The sequence below is a fragment of the Lagopus leucura genome, unplaced genomic scaffold (assembly GCF_019238085.1).
Source record: "Lagopus leucura isolate 7727_CA_CO unplaced genomic scaffold, USGS_WTPT01 Super-Scaffold_100039, whole genome shotgun sequence".
NCBI lineage: Eukaryota > Metazoa > Chordata > Aves > Galliformes > Phasianidae > Lagopus > Lagopus leucura.
The window spans coordinates 75,667-92,557 of NW_024962288.1; the positions used below are offsets into that span (position 1 = coordinate 75,667).

The 16,891-nt window shown below is 42.3% G+C and overlaps 1 protein-coding gene across 1 annotated transcript in view; it reads left to right on the top strand.

Annotated features, from left to right (window-relative positions):
* The window catches only part of PREX1 (phosphatidylinositol-3,4,5-trisphosphate dependent Rac exchange factor 1), a 146,518-nt gene that overhangs the window by 48,672 nt on the left and 80,955 nt on the right, over positions 1–16,891 (top strand). Inside the window, exon 2 of the mRNA XM_042883619.1 lies at positions 16,444–16,515. Within this exon, the coding sequence (XP_042739553.1) occupies positions 16,444–16,515 (72 nt within the window). The remainder of the gene's footprint in view (positions 1–16,443; positions 16,516–16,891) is intronic.

Below are 16,891 nucleotides of genomic sequence, written 5' to 3' on the forward strand. Positions count from 1 at the left end.
TGACCTCTTACAGGTGCCACCCAAATCTAGAGGCATCTGTATCATGATCACATTCTCTCTCACAGCTGAGATCTTACATGGCCACCTACCTATGATGGGGTGCATTGCCAGCTGTGGGGCCTTTTCATAAGACACAAGGACCATATGTCCTCCTGAAGGAGGCTCTGGTTTCTTGGAACAATAACTAAAATCAATACAAAGATTTTCTGTGACATCACATGCTTGTTATTTCCTGCTGTTGATTCTCAGTGTTTTGCATGGGTGGCTGGCAGCAAGAGCAAACCTTTGCTCTTCAGCATGCCTGTTGTTGTGCTGTCAGGGCTGATCTGCATTTTGATCACCAGAGTTTAATTTTGTTTTTTCAAGGTTCAGTTAAGTGCCCTGAAGGTTTTCTGTTTTGTCATTTTGCTTTCAATTTTCCTGTCTTGGAGGCAAGCTGGGAATATTTTCTTTCTGGCTGAGCTCCCCTTCCCAAACATCCAGCAGAAGCTAAGCCTTAAGCCACACCGAAGCCACAGTTTTGTTCTGGTTCAAAACCATTGCTAAGCAAATCTGAAGGTACACCTGTGCAATCCTTTTGCAGAGGTTTGCAAAAGTTCTGGGTTCCCTAACAAAACCACGCTAAGGTGCCCTAGTGTGGCAACTGGGGCTTCCAACAGTTTGTCTTGTGTGCACTGGGTTAGAACAGGACGGATGTGTTGGGTCTGGCTGTGTGCCCTTCAGCTCCATGAAAGTCAGGCCCCACTTCTTGCTTACATGTACTTGCCACTCAATTAACACTTCTCATGCACATGCCAGCAGGGTGTTAGCCACAGGATGTCACAGTGAACCCCTGATCTCTGTTTTTCACTTCACAGTGGAAATGTGTGCACAACAGTACATCAGTGTGGCAGGCTCTGCAATCCCTTTGGGTTTGGTGTAGGCTGAATGGTCAGCTCTTCTCTGCTGGGCTATGCCAGGCTTCAAAGACAGGATGCAAATCTGAACTCCCATTTAGATGAAGCACAGCAACCCTGTCTGCATTGTTTCTCTTCCCAGCTGAATTTAACAAAGTTAGTATGTTCTGGTGCAAGACTGGTGCTATCCAAGAGTATGCTTAAGAATGAGCAAAGGAAACTATGGGTGCAGCAGCTTCAACTGCTTTAATTTTGTATAATGTGCCTACTCACATCAGCACGAGTGCTCAGGTGAGTGTGTGATGATGCATTTCAGGAAGCGGAGGTGACTGCAACAGCATTACTTAATTTTTGCATGGTTGTCATTTGGCTGTTTGAGCAACCTCAGCTGTCTGCAATCAGGCTGCAGATGCCCAGTTGCATGAGCAGCAATGCAGAGGAGTTGGGTGTAATTGGCTGTGGCATTGAGCCTTTATTTCCATCTTGTATTACTGCTTTAATAGCTGAGCTGGAGAAAACTACAGAGAGCTTTCACTGATGAAAATAGATGGAAGGAGGAAGATGGGCTCTTTCCAGGTCAGGGAAGAATGATTCCCTGAGTATGGAGAGCAGGCAAACCCACCTGGGCAGCAGCAGAGTGGAAGGGCTGCTTTAACTTCCCTCTTTGCTTTATTAGCCATCTGTAGTGCATTAAACACAGTTTCTTAACTCCAAGTTTTTAATAAAGGATGCTCTGTTGAGATTACAGTTGATGGACCATCCAGAATTCTATTCTTGGGATTTTCACTGCTCAAAGTGGATAAAAGAAAGTCTCTAGAAAAATGATTGCTTTTTGTTCAGCTCTGTAAGCTTTTGGGGTAATTTTTAGGAACGCTTATTCTAAAAAATCTGTTTTTTGTTTTATCTCTATTATATTTTCTATGGGGATGGCCAATACTTCAAAAACCAAGTGTGTAAATGCAATTTTGTAAGCACATTTTGCCTTGAAGCACTTTTTTATGCAGTTGTTGTGCACAGATATGTAAATTGGACGTGTTCCCCTCCCCCCCCCCCCCTTGTGAACAGTCAGCTATTTAGGGAAAGTAACTGTGTGAAAATATACCCACAAACGGAGCCTATTTGCAATCCAGGACCTCACATTCATTTTGTGTAAGTAAAATTGATCACTGTTTTAATACAAAATGGAGTTAAAACAGACATTTATTTAATTGGCAGAACTTGAAAGCCTAGCTTTATTTACACAGGGAATTCCGAGCATCTGAATAGATGCACCACAAGTCACTGGCAATCTGAGACTGTTTCTTTTATTAAATTCTGGGGTGTTTTTCCACTCTAAATATTTTATTACAAATAAAAGCCCTGCTATGTGTGAGCACACAGTAACTGGCAATCAGCTGGCTTCACAGATGCGGTTGGGCCTACTTGCAAAGGCTAAATTCAGTCCAGTGTGTAAACATGGTGGATGAAGTGTTAAGTAAGCTATTTGCTTTGGCCCAACGCATGATGCGGAGAGGAGCTGGGCTTTGGCAGACTGTTTAGAGGTTTGTTCTTTGGGCTGGTAGAGATGGGCCATTGGGGAAGCAGTGCCAGCAGTGTCTGAGGTGCCTGCCGATGGGCTTGGATGCAACACTCCTGCCCTGACAGACAGGCTAAGTGGCAGGGGAATGGCTCCAAAGGGAGCTCCTTGTGTGAGTTTCTTGGCTAGACAGTAGGTGCTACTATTCAGCCTTCAATGAAAAGGTATCTGAGGGGAAAATATTCGGGAGCAGAAAATGGCAGCTGTAATGAATGGGCTGCTAAATGCCCTGGCCATGCACTGGCATGCAGGTGGTATGTCAGTGTATTAGCAGGGACAGAGCTTCTGCCTGGAGGGGTCAGTGGGGCAAAGCCACGCACAATTCCAGCCCCTCTAACTCTGCAGGTACAAACTGTCTGCACTGAAAATAATTGCTCTAAAAACATTCCTGAGGCCTCTGCCTGTTGAAGCCCTAAGCTGTGACTAATTGTAGTGCATGGATAAAACCTGTGGCATTAGTGAGAGAAGTGGAGGTGGCAGAAACAAAGCTGGATTGGTCTTGGAAAGGTGTGCTGGGGAGATCTTCCATTTAATAAGCGTTGACTGCTCTACGAATCCAATCAACGTAACTTGGTTGATTTCATGTGAAGGGAGCTCAAATTTTAGCTGTTTTTCATTCAAAAACATCAGGGTACTTTGAGCAAACTGTTTTGATCACAAAAATTGGTAAAACTAAAACACTATCAACTCACTGTAAGTTTTCTTATCTATTTGCACCTCTGTGAAGAAAGAACAAATGCATACTACAGCTCTGCTTTTAGCTTTGCTCTTGATGCACATAAATTAGCAACACAACTGCCAGCCCTGCTCAGCACAGCACACAGCACTGATGTGTGAGATCTGACAGTGAAGTGCAGAGCTTTGTAAAGCAGCTATTCCCATGTGTCCAGGCAGTACCAGTACATCTCCATGGACATGCAGACCCTGGGCAGAGGCCACAGCAGCAAAGGGAGAGCAGTTTGCTGGCTGGAACCATTCAGCCCAGGGTGTGTGCTAGCAAACCTCTCTTTCTCTCAACTTCCCCTTTGTGTTTAAAATATAATGGTCTAATTCTTTGCTATGATTCAGAGGAAGCTGGGGTTTGAGTCTGTGTGATACAGTTGTGTTCTGCAAAAACGTGTGCAGAGAAGAAATGCTGCAATGAGAGGGAGCTTTCCTTTTGTCTGTCAAAACAAAATCAATGTTCATTAAGGGAACTCAGCTCTTTGGCTGGCACAGGGCAGTAGGACAGGAGATATTTTTAGACAGTGCTCTTGTCTGGCTCTTTGAGCTGGCAAGATGATGCAGTTTGCCTGAGAAGGAATGGGGCAGCTTACTGCTAAGTGCTGGATGTGATGCAGAGAGTGGGGCTGGCTATGCACCACTAGCTGCTGCTTTGTTTTTGTTGTTTTTTTTTTTTTGAACAACCCAAATATTTCCAGTTGGTAAAACTGGGCAGGAAACATACTATGAACTGGTTTCCTTTGGGGGCTTCTGAGGTGTTCTGTGGACAGAGGGCAGCTCCAGACCACTGTGTGGTGTTGTCAGGGTGAGCTTGAGCTTCTCTGTGGAGTTCAGGGATGCAGTTCTAATTGTGGAAGTGGGGGAAGGGGAGAGGAATAAACCAAACAACAACACCAGAAACCAAGCCCTGTAAATAACATTGTCTGTCTCCAGGGAGGTTTCTTGTTTGGTTAAAATTTTGGCATCAAGTTTCATGAGGATTTTGCTCTGAATACTCATCCGTTTCAGTCTTTGACTGCTTTATTCCAGTGTAGGAAAGATGGCTGGGAAATACCATGGCAGCTGTGCTCAGATGGTGCACACTTTAAAAACAGTGCAGACATCATTGGATTGGGCTCAGTTAGGAAAACTAGCTCAGATCAGCTACCGCACTTTAAGCAAGCAGCTCTTCATCAGCTAAACTGTTTGTTCCTGCTCAGTGCCAGCAATGAAAAATGTGCTTGTGAGGTTAATTTTTCTAATTCCTCTTTTAGCCAAACTATGAGAGGGGCTCTTTTCTTTTTTCTCTTTTTTTGGTGTGTAAATAATTGCAAATATGTCAAGGCACATTTTGCAAGGTGCAGCTGTGTGTGCAATCGGCTTTAACTGGAGGTGGTGTGTGAGCAGTGACCAAGGGCAAAGCATGTGCACAGTGGCAGCCCTGAAGCCATGTTCTTTTCTTTGCTATAGCTGGAAGTTCAGATGCACTGTGTTGCTTGATTAAATCAAGTATTTAAATATTTACTGTCATGTTGCCTTGATATGGAAATAGCCTCACCTGAGGTGAAGGTACGGTGCAGCTGCAGTGGTAAAACCCCCTTTTTGTTGGAAAGATGAGTGAAGAAGCCTGAGCTCTTGGAGAGAAAAGGTAGTTCTCCAAGTGCAAGGTAGATCTTGCAAGCTTATTTCCTATGCTTCCATGTAGAGGTGTGAGTGATCTGATCAGAGACCAGGGAACCAAAGCTTCCTTCCCACACGGCTTCTGGGGGCTGCCTTGAATAAGTTGCACTGTTCCCTGCTCCTTTTTGCTCCTCCACAAAGTGAGGATGAGAATTCTTTTCTTATGAAGTAGCTTACTGAAGTCAGTATTTGTGAAAGCTCCCACTGTGCATACTCATCCATGGACTTTACTGGCTTCGAGTATCTGTCAGTGGCTTGATTATCACATACACTGATTATCACATGTAGGCTCTTTACTGATAAAACACCTCTTACTGATCCTGTGTCAGAATGAGATCAACTATTAAAAGGTTATAAAGATAAAAACGTAACTGCAGCACGACAAGATGAACAGGGAAAAGTGGCAGGAGGCATAACATAATGATTTAGTGCAATTCGGCGCTGCAGTCATCAGTGAAACAAGACAGCACTCAAGCTGACCTTAAACAACATTGTTCGAATATCAGAAACAGTCTGCCTTCAGCATGGAGAGCTCAATTTGGGCTAACTTGTCCTACTGAGAAGCTTCACGGACTGCTTTCAGTACCAAAGCTATTATTAGGATCTATATTTCAGTGCAAATATATTCCAAAGCTAGTGACAGGCCTTGCTGTGCTAGTAAGAGCAACTCTGTGCTGGGATGGGGACCAAGGGAGCATGCTACAGGGACCAGCAGCTCACAAAATAAATACTAAAAAGCAAATAAACTAGAAATACTTCACTGAACATCAGAAATTTTCTGTCTGCTGTTTGACTTGGCCTGAGTTATTCCCTGAATGATATTGTTAACCCTTTCACTCTTGTTGACAGCATTAGTCTTCAGTGAATTATGGAATTGTAATACAGACAAAAATGTACTATGCAGTCAAAATGTAGAAGTGTACATCTCTGTAAATAGCTGCTCTTTTCCCAGAAGACATATAGCATGGCATAATCAGTAGTTTGTATAAAGACAAATTAGAGACTTCACTTTTGCTCATTTCAGAGGGGTGATGTGTGCCAATCTTGTGGCCTTTGCTTGGGAAAGTCAAAAATCAATATCAATGTTCTTCAGAACTGTTCTCCTTTCCATTTACCTGTAGGTTAATTATTTAAGCTTGCACTCCAACAGACAGCTTTATGAGGTGAGGAGTTCACAGCAAGGAAGACTTGTCATGCTGCTCACTTCTTGAGAGCTCCCCAAGCACGTGAAGCTTTATCTTACCTGTCCTGGTGAGAGGGGGAGTAAGCTGATGAAATATCAGCCAGCCTTGTCTTTAGCAGCAAAGGCTTGGGGCAGTAGGATTTCCCTCGGCTTACTGCCCCACGCAGTCACACACCCTTCCTCTGCTGGGGTTCTGCTCCTTTTCACCAAATCACGTGAAGTTCTTGGGAACCTTGAACCTTGAAAGGCTATGGAGAAACAGCCCCTCTTAGGCTCCAGGGGGGAGAATCTGTGAACGTCATGGTCTTTCTGGAGTCTGTTCTCTCTGCAGAAAGCTGCTTTCCTCATTGTCACACCACAGGCACTTATGCAAATTTCTCCCAGCAGGAAATCTCAGGCGCTGAAGGCCAGGAATGCTAATGTTGTGTGCTGCACCGGAGCCCCAATTGCTGGTCATGAAGGAGCAAAAGCTCCCAAAGTGTTTACAGCCCTGGCTCGGGAGCCAGCACAGACACTGCTTCACAGTCAGACACCCAGACAGGCTTCTAAATGAGAAATACAATCTTTGAAACCTTAACACCTGCATGGAGATTGTCACCTGCAGCCATTACTGCCAGTACACCTGATTCTAAGAAATGAAGATTCTTTCGCTAGGATTTCTGGCATTGTAATGTTTTCTAGAAAATGAGTATTGGAACTGACCAAAGCTGTTGTCAATTCCTAAACTGTTCTTCTGGAGAAGGCACCTTACAGGATTCAGTGCTTCCCATTTTACTTCAGTATAAGGTTTGGCTAATAGGAGACCTGTGAACACATAAACATTCCTGGCAAATATTCCTGAGCACCTCAGTAAAGTGAAACATGTGGTTTGGAGACTTCGATTCTTTAATAGCTCTGAAGATTATCAGTTAACAAGGTACAGCTCTGTTTGGTCACCTTGTACTCCTATTTGTTTTTGTTGGTTTTTTTTTGTTTGTTTTTAAATTAAGACTCAAGTTAGAGAAATGATGCTGTAATTCTTCAATGTACCACTGAGAACAGCGAAGTATTTGCATCTGGAGTTTGATTTGACACACGGCCCAGTAATAACCCAGCATTAAGTGTAAGTCACAGTGCACAAAGACTGTCATGTTGGTTCAGCTTGTGTACACATGAACTCAGATCAGAATGACATCTCCTTAAGAAGATACCCAGAGAAGAAATCTTAATACTTCCAAAGTTCCAAAGGCTGATGCTAAACTGACTTAGGAGAATGTAATAGTATCTATCAGCCAGATGTAGGCAACATGTTCCTAGTGAAGTAGCCTGTATTGCAACCAAAAAAATCCATGGATTTTAACAATACCAGATCTCATCTTAAAACTTCCAACTTTGTCTATTAAGTGCTTAATGTATTAAGACACCGTGACTGAAAAGAGAGAGAGCAGAAAAGGGACAGAATGATCTGACATTGAAGTCCTTTATCTTAGATCTGAAGCTTGAAATATTAACTGGAGAAGCTCCACTCTTTGCTATAATGTGCAGTGTTTGAACTTTGTTGGTGACATGGATGTTTGTGGTCACTCTGGTGATTTTATACACCTCTTGGAATTGGAGTGGCTGTGTAGAGGCTAAAACTTGATTAAATGTCCCCTGATACTGATCAGGCCTTTGTATTTGGAGACATCGGTAGTTGAGAACTGGCTACAGACTGCAGGCTTTTTTCAGTCCTGAACACAGTGAATCCCAGTTATTTGGGTCAACTTCTGAAGTTTGTATACAGTATTTATGTGGTCCCAAAGCAAACTTCCGTTAAGGTGAAGGCTAAGCAAATGCAGACTTGTCAGGATTTGTTCCTCAAAGTAGAAGAGAAATGAAATAAAACACACTATTCAAATATACTGAAAGCTTTTTGAAGGATTCCACAGTGCAGTCAGATGCTGAAAATCATTTCACAATTGTATAACAGTGAGAAAGATGTGAAGAGGCCAAGAAAAGGGTGAATATTTCAAAGGCTTAAGAGAGTTAGGCACATATCTTTCATAAGCTCTATTGAAAATCCAAACAAATAATTTCTGATGACATTAAAAATGGATTGCAGTCAGACAGGGATACCCACAGAAGCTCTTACTTAGGGGAGTGTGCAGTGAAGAACATTTGTTGTTGATTTTTTTCTACAATGAGTCTTTTAAAAGGTTTAGTAGTTGTGTTGGAGAGGAGGGAGAGCACGAAGATGTGTAGGAAGGAGACAGGGCATAAGCAATACAAAAAATGAGCAGAAATGTGTCCTGAAGGATTTCAGATGTGGGAAATGTGGGTTGTGCTGGACCCTGAACGTTCAGGCCTGCCTGAGGATGCAAATATTAGTGACCAGCGGGGAGGAGGGGTTGTGGAGGTCAGCGAGACGGTAGAGGAGAGACAATGGACTCCTTTGCAGCACCAGCCTGCCTTTCACTTCACAAAAAAGGTTTTTGTAATTCAAATGAAAGCAAGCCCTCCTTAAGAAAGGGATCTCTCTCTGGAGTGAGAAACACTGCAACATATTTCACTCTTACTTCCCTTTTGGTTTCACCTTCCTTCATCAGTTAATGCATGAATGAATTCAGGCTGACTTTTTTGTGTTGCTGCAGCATTCAGGTATAAACATCAGTACGCCAGCAATACAGATGCGGTTAAAGGGTTTTTTTGGAGCTAAGTTTTTTTTTTTTTTTTTTTTCTGGGAAGTGCTGCTAGTGCTCTCGTGATGAGTCCCAGAATACTACCGTGCTGAGAATGCCTGAGCACATTAATTTTGCATGTATTAACTCTCAGTGCAACCCCAGTGTTCTGATGTTCCATGCTGAGACACACTCACTGCCCTGGAACTTTGTATTTGCAGATACTGTGTGACTGTTATGGGCAAGGAGGGTGGTCTGATCTCAACTTGTCACCCAGGCCGTCTTGATGGGAAGAGAAGGCATTTCTGGAGGGTCATTCAGCCTTTCTTCTCAGACACCACTGCTGGAGTGCAGCAACTCATCCTCTGGAGCTGCCTGCCCCTTGTTTTCTGTTGCAGAGACAGAGCCTGAGGCACTAACTTAGGGTTGGCTACAGCTTCCAGGTGGATGCAGTTGGATGAGGTGAACTCTAGACACAGCAGTGTGATGACAGAAACTGTCTTGTAATGGCCTCTTGCGCAGAGGGTCACAGAATGTCTGACTCCATTGAGTGAAACTGAGTGCTATGCAATGCCAGTATTTTGCAGTGGTTGTTCCTTAACTTGGACATTATGGACAGTAAAACTCTCGATGGCAAGACAGATATAAGATAAATTAGCCAAGTTGTAACTGTATGGGCCTTAATGCAAGACTAGTTAAGGGCAAATCAGTTGGGAACTATCTCAGGCATAGTTTACATTAGCAGGGGCCCCTACTCTTACGTAGTATATAAAGAAATAATCTGGTTTGTTTATTCAAGTGTCTTAGTCATACATACACTTCCATGATTTTAAGCAGCTGAGTTTCTGAATGCTTCCCCATACTTCATTTGGTGTTTGTCAGGATTCACTATATGTCAGACCACGGAAGTGAGGAAGAAGAACTTTCAAATTGCCAGCGTCAGTACTTTATCCACAATTATTAAGTTGTGAGCATTGTCATGTGTATAGCTGTATTTACTGCTTACATGTCTGTACCATTTACAGATATCTGTTGCAAGCATGTTTTAGGTAAAAGCACCTCTCTCGATGTTACATCTCGGCTTTGCAGTGTAACCTGCAGTTGTTGTGATGGTTTTCACAGGCTCCTCTGAGAAGGGGAGCCTAATTTGCACGTGATCGTGCAGCCTTTCTCAGGAAGAGATGATTCATGCTGCAGCATCCATGGATTTGTGTGTGAAATTGTTGTTGTAAATGACAGCACGTGAATAAAAAGTCATAGAAGAACATGTGGGTGTGGGGCATGGAGTTGTGAAATATGAAGAAGGAAGACATTGCCCTCAGGAATATAGGAGTAAGAGTTACACATAGACCTTCATATTTGCTTTCCAGAGATAATTTAAGGAATATCCCAGGGTGTAGGTGATCAGTGTAAGTAGTTCATCTCATTTGACATCTAACGTAGCTTATGCAAGGGTGGCAACTTTTGGAAAGAAGTGTGAGTAGAGTAGAGTCCATTTGACCTTTTGTTTAGCAATAAGGAATGGTGCAACCTCACAGCAAACTGTTTGCAGAGAATGCATTTGATATTCTGTAATGTGCATGACTTCTTTTATTTCATTTTTTTTCTTGAAATCTTTTTGGTTAGTTAATAGTTTAGTTCCTCTTCAAGGGACAGATCAAAATATAAACATGTACCAATAAGCTTTGAGGCTTTAAAGCCAATTCGATACACAGGAAATCTGAAATTAGGGCAATAGAGGATATTTCTGATGCTATTTCGTCTTATTAAACACCTCTGCCTATGAGGCAAGTCCTTGTTCAGCTGTTTTCTGACTACTAAATTTGGCTGCAGATCTGAGCTCTTTGCAGGGCTGCTCTCTCACAGCTGTGGCTCTTTATTGTTTCATAAGGTTCTAAAGAAAAATGTCCTCCATAAGTGAAATACCCTTTACAAGAATTTCCTTACAATGCACTCATCTGGTGTTTAAGTTATTTATTCCTTAAGTTATTTATTCCAGAAACTAATAACCTAAATTGTATTTTTATAGAAGTCTTAATACAGCAGCCAGTAATTGAGCAATGAGTGAATCCCAGATTGCCAATTTACAGTGTAAGAAGTATAGCAATTTTCTCTTTAAAAGTAATGGATTCGTTTCAGTCTTGCTCCACTTTACTTGAATAATAGCAGTGATGCCAAAGAAGTTCCAGCTGACTTAAGCTGTTCTAACTGAAACTTTACTACAGAAAAACCTGAATCAGACCTAGCGTTCTACATAGGTGTGCAGGCTTTTGTCCAGGAAGGGAAGAGATTCAAAACCTGACTGAGTTTATACCAAAATGACCAGTCATTAAAACCCATCTGTCAGTAGATTTGGGTTAATAGCATGCACTGCTGCATGGTGCCCTGAGGAAAGCAGACTTGAAGTGGGTCTACCTGCAATTGGAACGACTCGATGATTTGATAACTCAAAGCTGTACATCTGCCTTCAGTAGTTACAACATTCCTACATTATTTTAGACTTAATTTGTTATGGAAATGCATGCTTACTTGCTCTGGGTTGTAAGAAAGATCTGATGGGATTTATGCTGTATAAATAGCCCTGCACTGTCATTGTTAGATTACTTTGGGGCTATTTACTGCATTGTCTTTCAGACTTCAGTGCAGGGGAGAGCTGCAGTTCACGTGTGGGATGCAGGATGTTTCCTGTCATTTGTGCTGCACTTTAGCTTATAAATTGCATATCTGGTGGAAAGCTAAAGAACATGATCAGGATGACAGGGTTCAAAGCTAACAATTGAGTAGCATGAGCAAGGATGCACCTGCTCTTAGAATACAAACTTCAGCAAATACTCACTTTGCATCGCTGGGCTATTTCAGTAGAGCTGTGTTCCTGCAAGACTGTCATGTGGCTTTGCTAACGACAAAAGAATTTTTTGGTATATAGGTGGTGCTGCAGTGGTGTCAAAAAACACTTATTTATTCAGGTAATTTTTTAAAAAAGAATTACACTTTCAAGTTCCTCTTTGAGTCTTTCTAGCAGATTTTACTTTGTATTTTCAGAGATGGATTAAGGTATATGTGCTACACTGTGGTTGCATGATGAAGATGCTAACAGTGATCAAATGGGGACATTCATTGCTTACCTCACCTCAGTTTTTCTACTGTGATCTTGTTTTCTTGGAATCAAAATATCAGCATTTGCAAGGAGTTTTAAGCAGCTGTGGCACAAATGCAAGGCAATTTGGTTGTTTTAACGCTGAATATACAAGGGACATATGGAGCCCTGTGTTATTCCCTTCTGACTGTTACAGAATTGTCCATCGCTTGTCTCCCAAGGGCAATGTGAAATTGCAGTCACCTGTTCAGCAAACAGATTTCACAGGACTGTGCTTTCAGCTCTTGCTCCTTATAGATACGGTATCCAGTTGCTTCAGCATTGCTTATTTCTGTTCTCCCTTTCATTTCCCTTTGGGCTATGCACAGTTTGCCTGCCTTGCTATTTAATGAGAAATCTCTTGGTATTTCTGAACATTTGAGGAAGTGTCTATTAAACACGAATCTTAGGAAGGGGTTGGGCAAACTCTCATTGCCTCATGCCCAGGATTAGCCATGTGTTATGTTAGTACTAGGAGTCCACCTTCAACAAAAGCTGTTTGAAAAGCATCTAAGAGAAATCCCAGCTGATTAAGTGTGCTTTGTGTGAGAGCAATTCACAATTAGCAGTCTCTTCCCTTAAATTGTGCTTCTTGTTTTCATGGTTCAGAGATGCAGCAAAGACATTCCAAGCAGTGAGATTTCACTACAACTATGGATTTTAAGAGTAATGAACTGCAGAACAACACATTTTGGGGACATTAAAGGTACTCGTTTGGTAAAATGAAATTTTGTACCTAAATTGCTTTTTGGATTTGTAGTGTGTTTGTCTTGGTCTTTGTTGGAAGGAGATGGCTGTTTCTCCAGCCATTATGAACTTACTCAACATGATACAGTGCAGAAAGGAAGTCTTTGTCTGTGCTCATTCCAATTTGTTATAGGTTTGCTTGAGTCCTGCAAGGCATTTGTATACTGTAAGACAAAACTGGAAGCTGTGTTTCTGCATGACATGAAGAGCCCTCAGCCATGGCCTGCTGGGTCTGGAAGCAGCAGATCTCTAGGGCAACAAGTCACAGCGCACAAATAAATGTTATGTTGATGCAGCAGCAGAATTTGAAACAAAAAGAAATCCCCTGTAGCCTGTTTTCCTGATGATTAGCATGCACACATAGAAGGTGAGACCTTCACAGGGTTTTGTCAGGATAACGAAAATCTAGCAGTCTGTTTTCCCATTTTTACCCTACATTATGCAGTGACCTGTTTTGCTTTGGACCCATTGGCTCTACCAGTCCTCCTCCCTTTACTGATGTGGAAGCAGCAGTTTGCCTTGCAGCTTGGGTTGCTCAGAGACCTGGGGCTGGCCCAGTGGGAGCACAGCAAAGCACTAAAAGTGGCAAGAGAGCAAAATCAGCAACTGTGACTATAAGAAAGATGTCAAATTTTTATCTGCCATCCTTTTATCAGTGAAACGCTCACCTTGTATCAATCATGACCAGCATACAAAGGGAGCAGTCTGCTTTTGTTACTTATTAATTTCTCTCCAGCTCCTCAGTAAGGTTGTAACCATCTGATATGTGAGTTTTGTTTTGGCATAGAGTGTATCATTAGTTGCTGTCCTTTGCAGGATCCATGCTACTTTGTACATGTAGGAAACTAACAGCATGACAGAGTTCTATGAATTGCACAGGAAAGATGCTTCTGGTCATCCTGCTCTATCCTAGGAACTATTGGAGGGCTGTGACAACCATTCTTAAGAAAGCTGGCCACTATGCTTCCACATATGCACTGAGGTTACCATGTCCACTTTTGCAGAGATCAAAGGTGTTACCAATTAGGGGAGAATTATACTGAAAGTTCCTTGTGGCAAAGGTCTAGGGCTGACTCTGTTGCATTCATGTATGAGTTGTCCAGAATGTGAAGAGGTTAGAGGAGATGGAACAAATGGCGTTTGCCTCTGTGACAATTCAGATGTCCAGAAAAGCTCTCACTCCTTCAGCTATTTACTCTTCAACGACACAGTACGTTCTGGAATATAAATAAGATACGTACATGGCATGTTTACAACATACTTCTCTCACTCTTTCTCTACTTTCCCCACCTTTGTTGTGCCTTGCCCCAAATATCAGTCTGATTTTTGCAGATGAATCAATTGGTTTGGTGGACGATCACTGCTCCCTGTAGCTGTGTTTCTTGAGGGGTTGCCTACTACTTGTGTGGTGGGGCTTAGAGCCTGTGTCACCAGGTGAACAAAGGGGTGGCACTGGTACAGATGAGCTTGGAGCATAGTAAAGCTGGTAGCACAAAAATAACCTGGTTTGGAAAACAGTGACCTAAATGTCTGAACAATGTCTCTGGGAAAAGGGCTGCTTTTTCTGAGCTAGAAGCAGTTTGGAAGAAAAGCAGTGTTGTCATGTGAACAGGGCATGCAACACTGGCTCTATGGGCTGCTGTTTGATGGGCTGTATTTATCATGCTTTTAATATGAAAGACTGTTTTGCAAAAGATTGTGTTTGCAGATGAAAAGGTATTGAACACTGGGGAAGAAACAGTTCTGCATCCACTAAGTTCAGAGCTTTAGGACCTGCGTTTTGGAAAGCATACTGCTAAGTTTCCAGGACCAACCTCACTTGGAGCTGTCCTTTATTAGTGGAGAGACTGCTGCTTGTGCACAAACCAGAGGCTGCAGGCGGTGTGACCAGCTATCTGTAGAGTTGCTGGTCCCTTTTCCTGTTATGTATTTCATCCTTACTATTCTCTCCCTGCTTCTGTGCCTTTTTCTCTTTTCTTCCCCCCTCTTGTTTTCTCCATTTCTCATGCTCCAGTAAATGATCTTTTCAGACAAGCATCACAGAAAGACTGGTTTTTAGATTAACACAAACTCAGCTTCTTATATTGACTGGCCTGAAACAGCTAATATGATTTGCACTTCTGTTTAGCAAATTTCTATTATTAGACTGAACACACCGAGACTAATATGCAGGTAAATATAAGTCACCAGTGGAGCTACTAATTTGGTAGATTAATTAGTCATTCCAATTGGATTTGTTGTCTCCAAACAGACAAGATTAAAGCAAGGAACGATCTCTGACTGGCTTATCTTTTGTGGATAAACGACTTCAATATGACACGCTACCTTGTATAAGTCAGATGTCTGGTTATTAGTGCCTGGATATTGCACCCAGCAGTGAAGTGGGAGGGCAGCTCCTCCTGCCATTAGTCATTATGCCGAATACTTCATCTCAGACAGGTCCCTGACTTCTGCCAAGATCCTGGGCAAGGCGGATGGGCTGCTTTTCATAAAATGGCTGTTCTGCCACTGAGACACATGTCCTGTGCCTTCAGTGCAGGAATCTGTTCTTCACTTGTCTCAATCCAAGCAGCCTCCTCCATACTCTCCATATCTAACTGCAGTCCAGCTGCAGATCCCCTTCCTGCTTAGTGATACAAGAGGAGGAATGTTCTTGTGGTCCTTGACATCTGTTCACAAGAAGCAGATTGAGAACCTAGGGTTCAAAACAAATGCAGAGTCTGTGTGCCTCTTATTTCAATTTCTTTCTTTTTTTTATTTTTATTGATGTCTGTCCCGTAAAGACTGAGCAGGTGGAATGAAAAAAAAGCTGCCTTTTTTTCTTTAAAGAGAAGTTACGTGCATCGGCTGAGGTGGGCACTGATCGGGAGTGGTTCAACTTTTTAAAAAGACTTCTATTATCAAACTGAAACAAAGTTACTTTGTACTATAGACACAGAGAATGGACCCATTTCCCCTGTGTCTCAGGTGGCTAAGAAAAGTTCCTTCCCTCTTTGTTATTGGTGCTCCCCAGGGCTCGCCTCTGTGTGGGAGGCGACATAAAAACCACTAAGAAGGACTGAGGAAAGCCGTCTCCCCTTCTGTGTAGGGTTGGTGTTGTTTATTGGAGCAGATTCTGTCTTCAGTGGTTTCCTTTCATTATCACCTGCAGGTATTTGCATCTCTCTTTGCTGACTTCTGTGGAAGGCAAAATTCCCTGCTTTCATGTCAGAAAAGCCTTTTAGCCCGTGGTTGCTGAGGAAAGGGGAAACCTGACCTAGATGAAGAGTTCCAGCATTGTTTCACCTGTTTTTAAGCAGATAAAGTACAGCAAACAGGACAACGTGTCCCATGCGTTGTCTGGAGAATTTCATTTCCCTTCCCTAAGTATTGAGTCTGTTGAAATTGTCCATAATTTTAATCTGTAGCTCTGACATGTATCAGCTTCAGCACCAGGAATGTCCTTTTGTTGCTTTTTTTGGTTGTTGTTCTTGTTTTTAAACTATTTGCAGTCTGTTTCACTGCCTTCTGTCTTGATGTGCATCAGGCACATCTCTGCCTCTCAAAGTCAAAACAGCTGCATCTCAGAAAGAGGGGAAGCTTCCAAAGAAAAAAAAACAACAATCAGAGCCTTGCTGTGGTCTACTGGTAGCAACAGATAATTAAGTCTAAAAATTTCAGCAGAAGGAAGACATTTATTGCCAGGCAAAACCCAACTGTGTTTTAGGAAATGTCGTTTCTGCCATCTTGAAGGCAGCTCTGAGTCTAAGAACTGTAGTGATTGGTATGTGGTTATATTCTTTCAGTCTTAAAGATAATCAGGCACACTGTGTTGTTGGAAAGCAAGGGGATATAAAGAAGTGAAATCAAACTTTATAAAGACATATGAACATTTTTTTTCTCTGCAGGCATTTCTTCATCGGATCCGCCAGAACGCTGTGGACAAAGCTGAGAAGTATATAACAGAGGAGAATGTTAAGGTATTTCTTCCATCTTCCTCATCCTTTAATCCATAATGAAAGGCTAGATTAAGGGATGTGGATATCAAATATTCTTTTACCTGTCTGATCATTGTTCTTAAACTGCTGCCCAGAGGAAAAGAAACTCACACTGACACTTTTTCAGTCTGTTTGCCCATTTGTTTAGCTTTCATCTTCCAACATTTGTTTTGTCCCACCAGCTGATTTCAGTAGAATTTGCTAACAGTGTAGTCAGGAGCTAAGTTTTGGCAAGATCTGTGAAATGGTAGAGGACACAGAGACCTCATTAATATCTTGAAGGGGAAAGTCAGAGAATGCATTGCCCTTGTGTGTTTTGCTTGACAGTAATCAGTGAGCCAATTTGCATCTGTTGTCA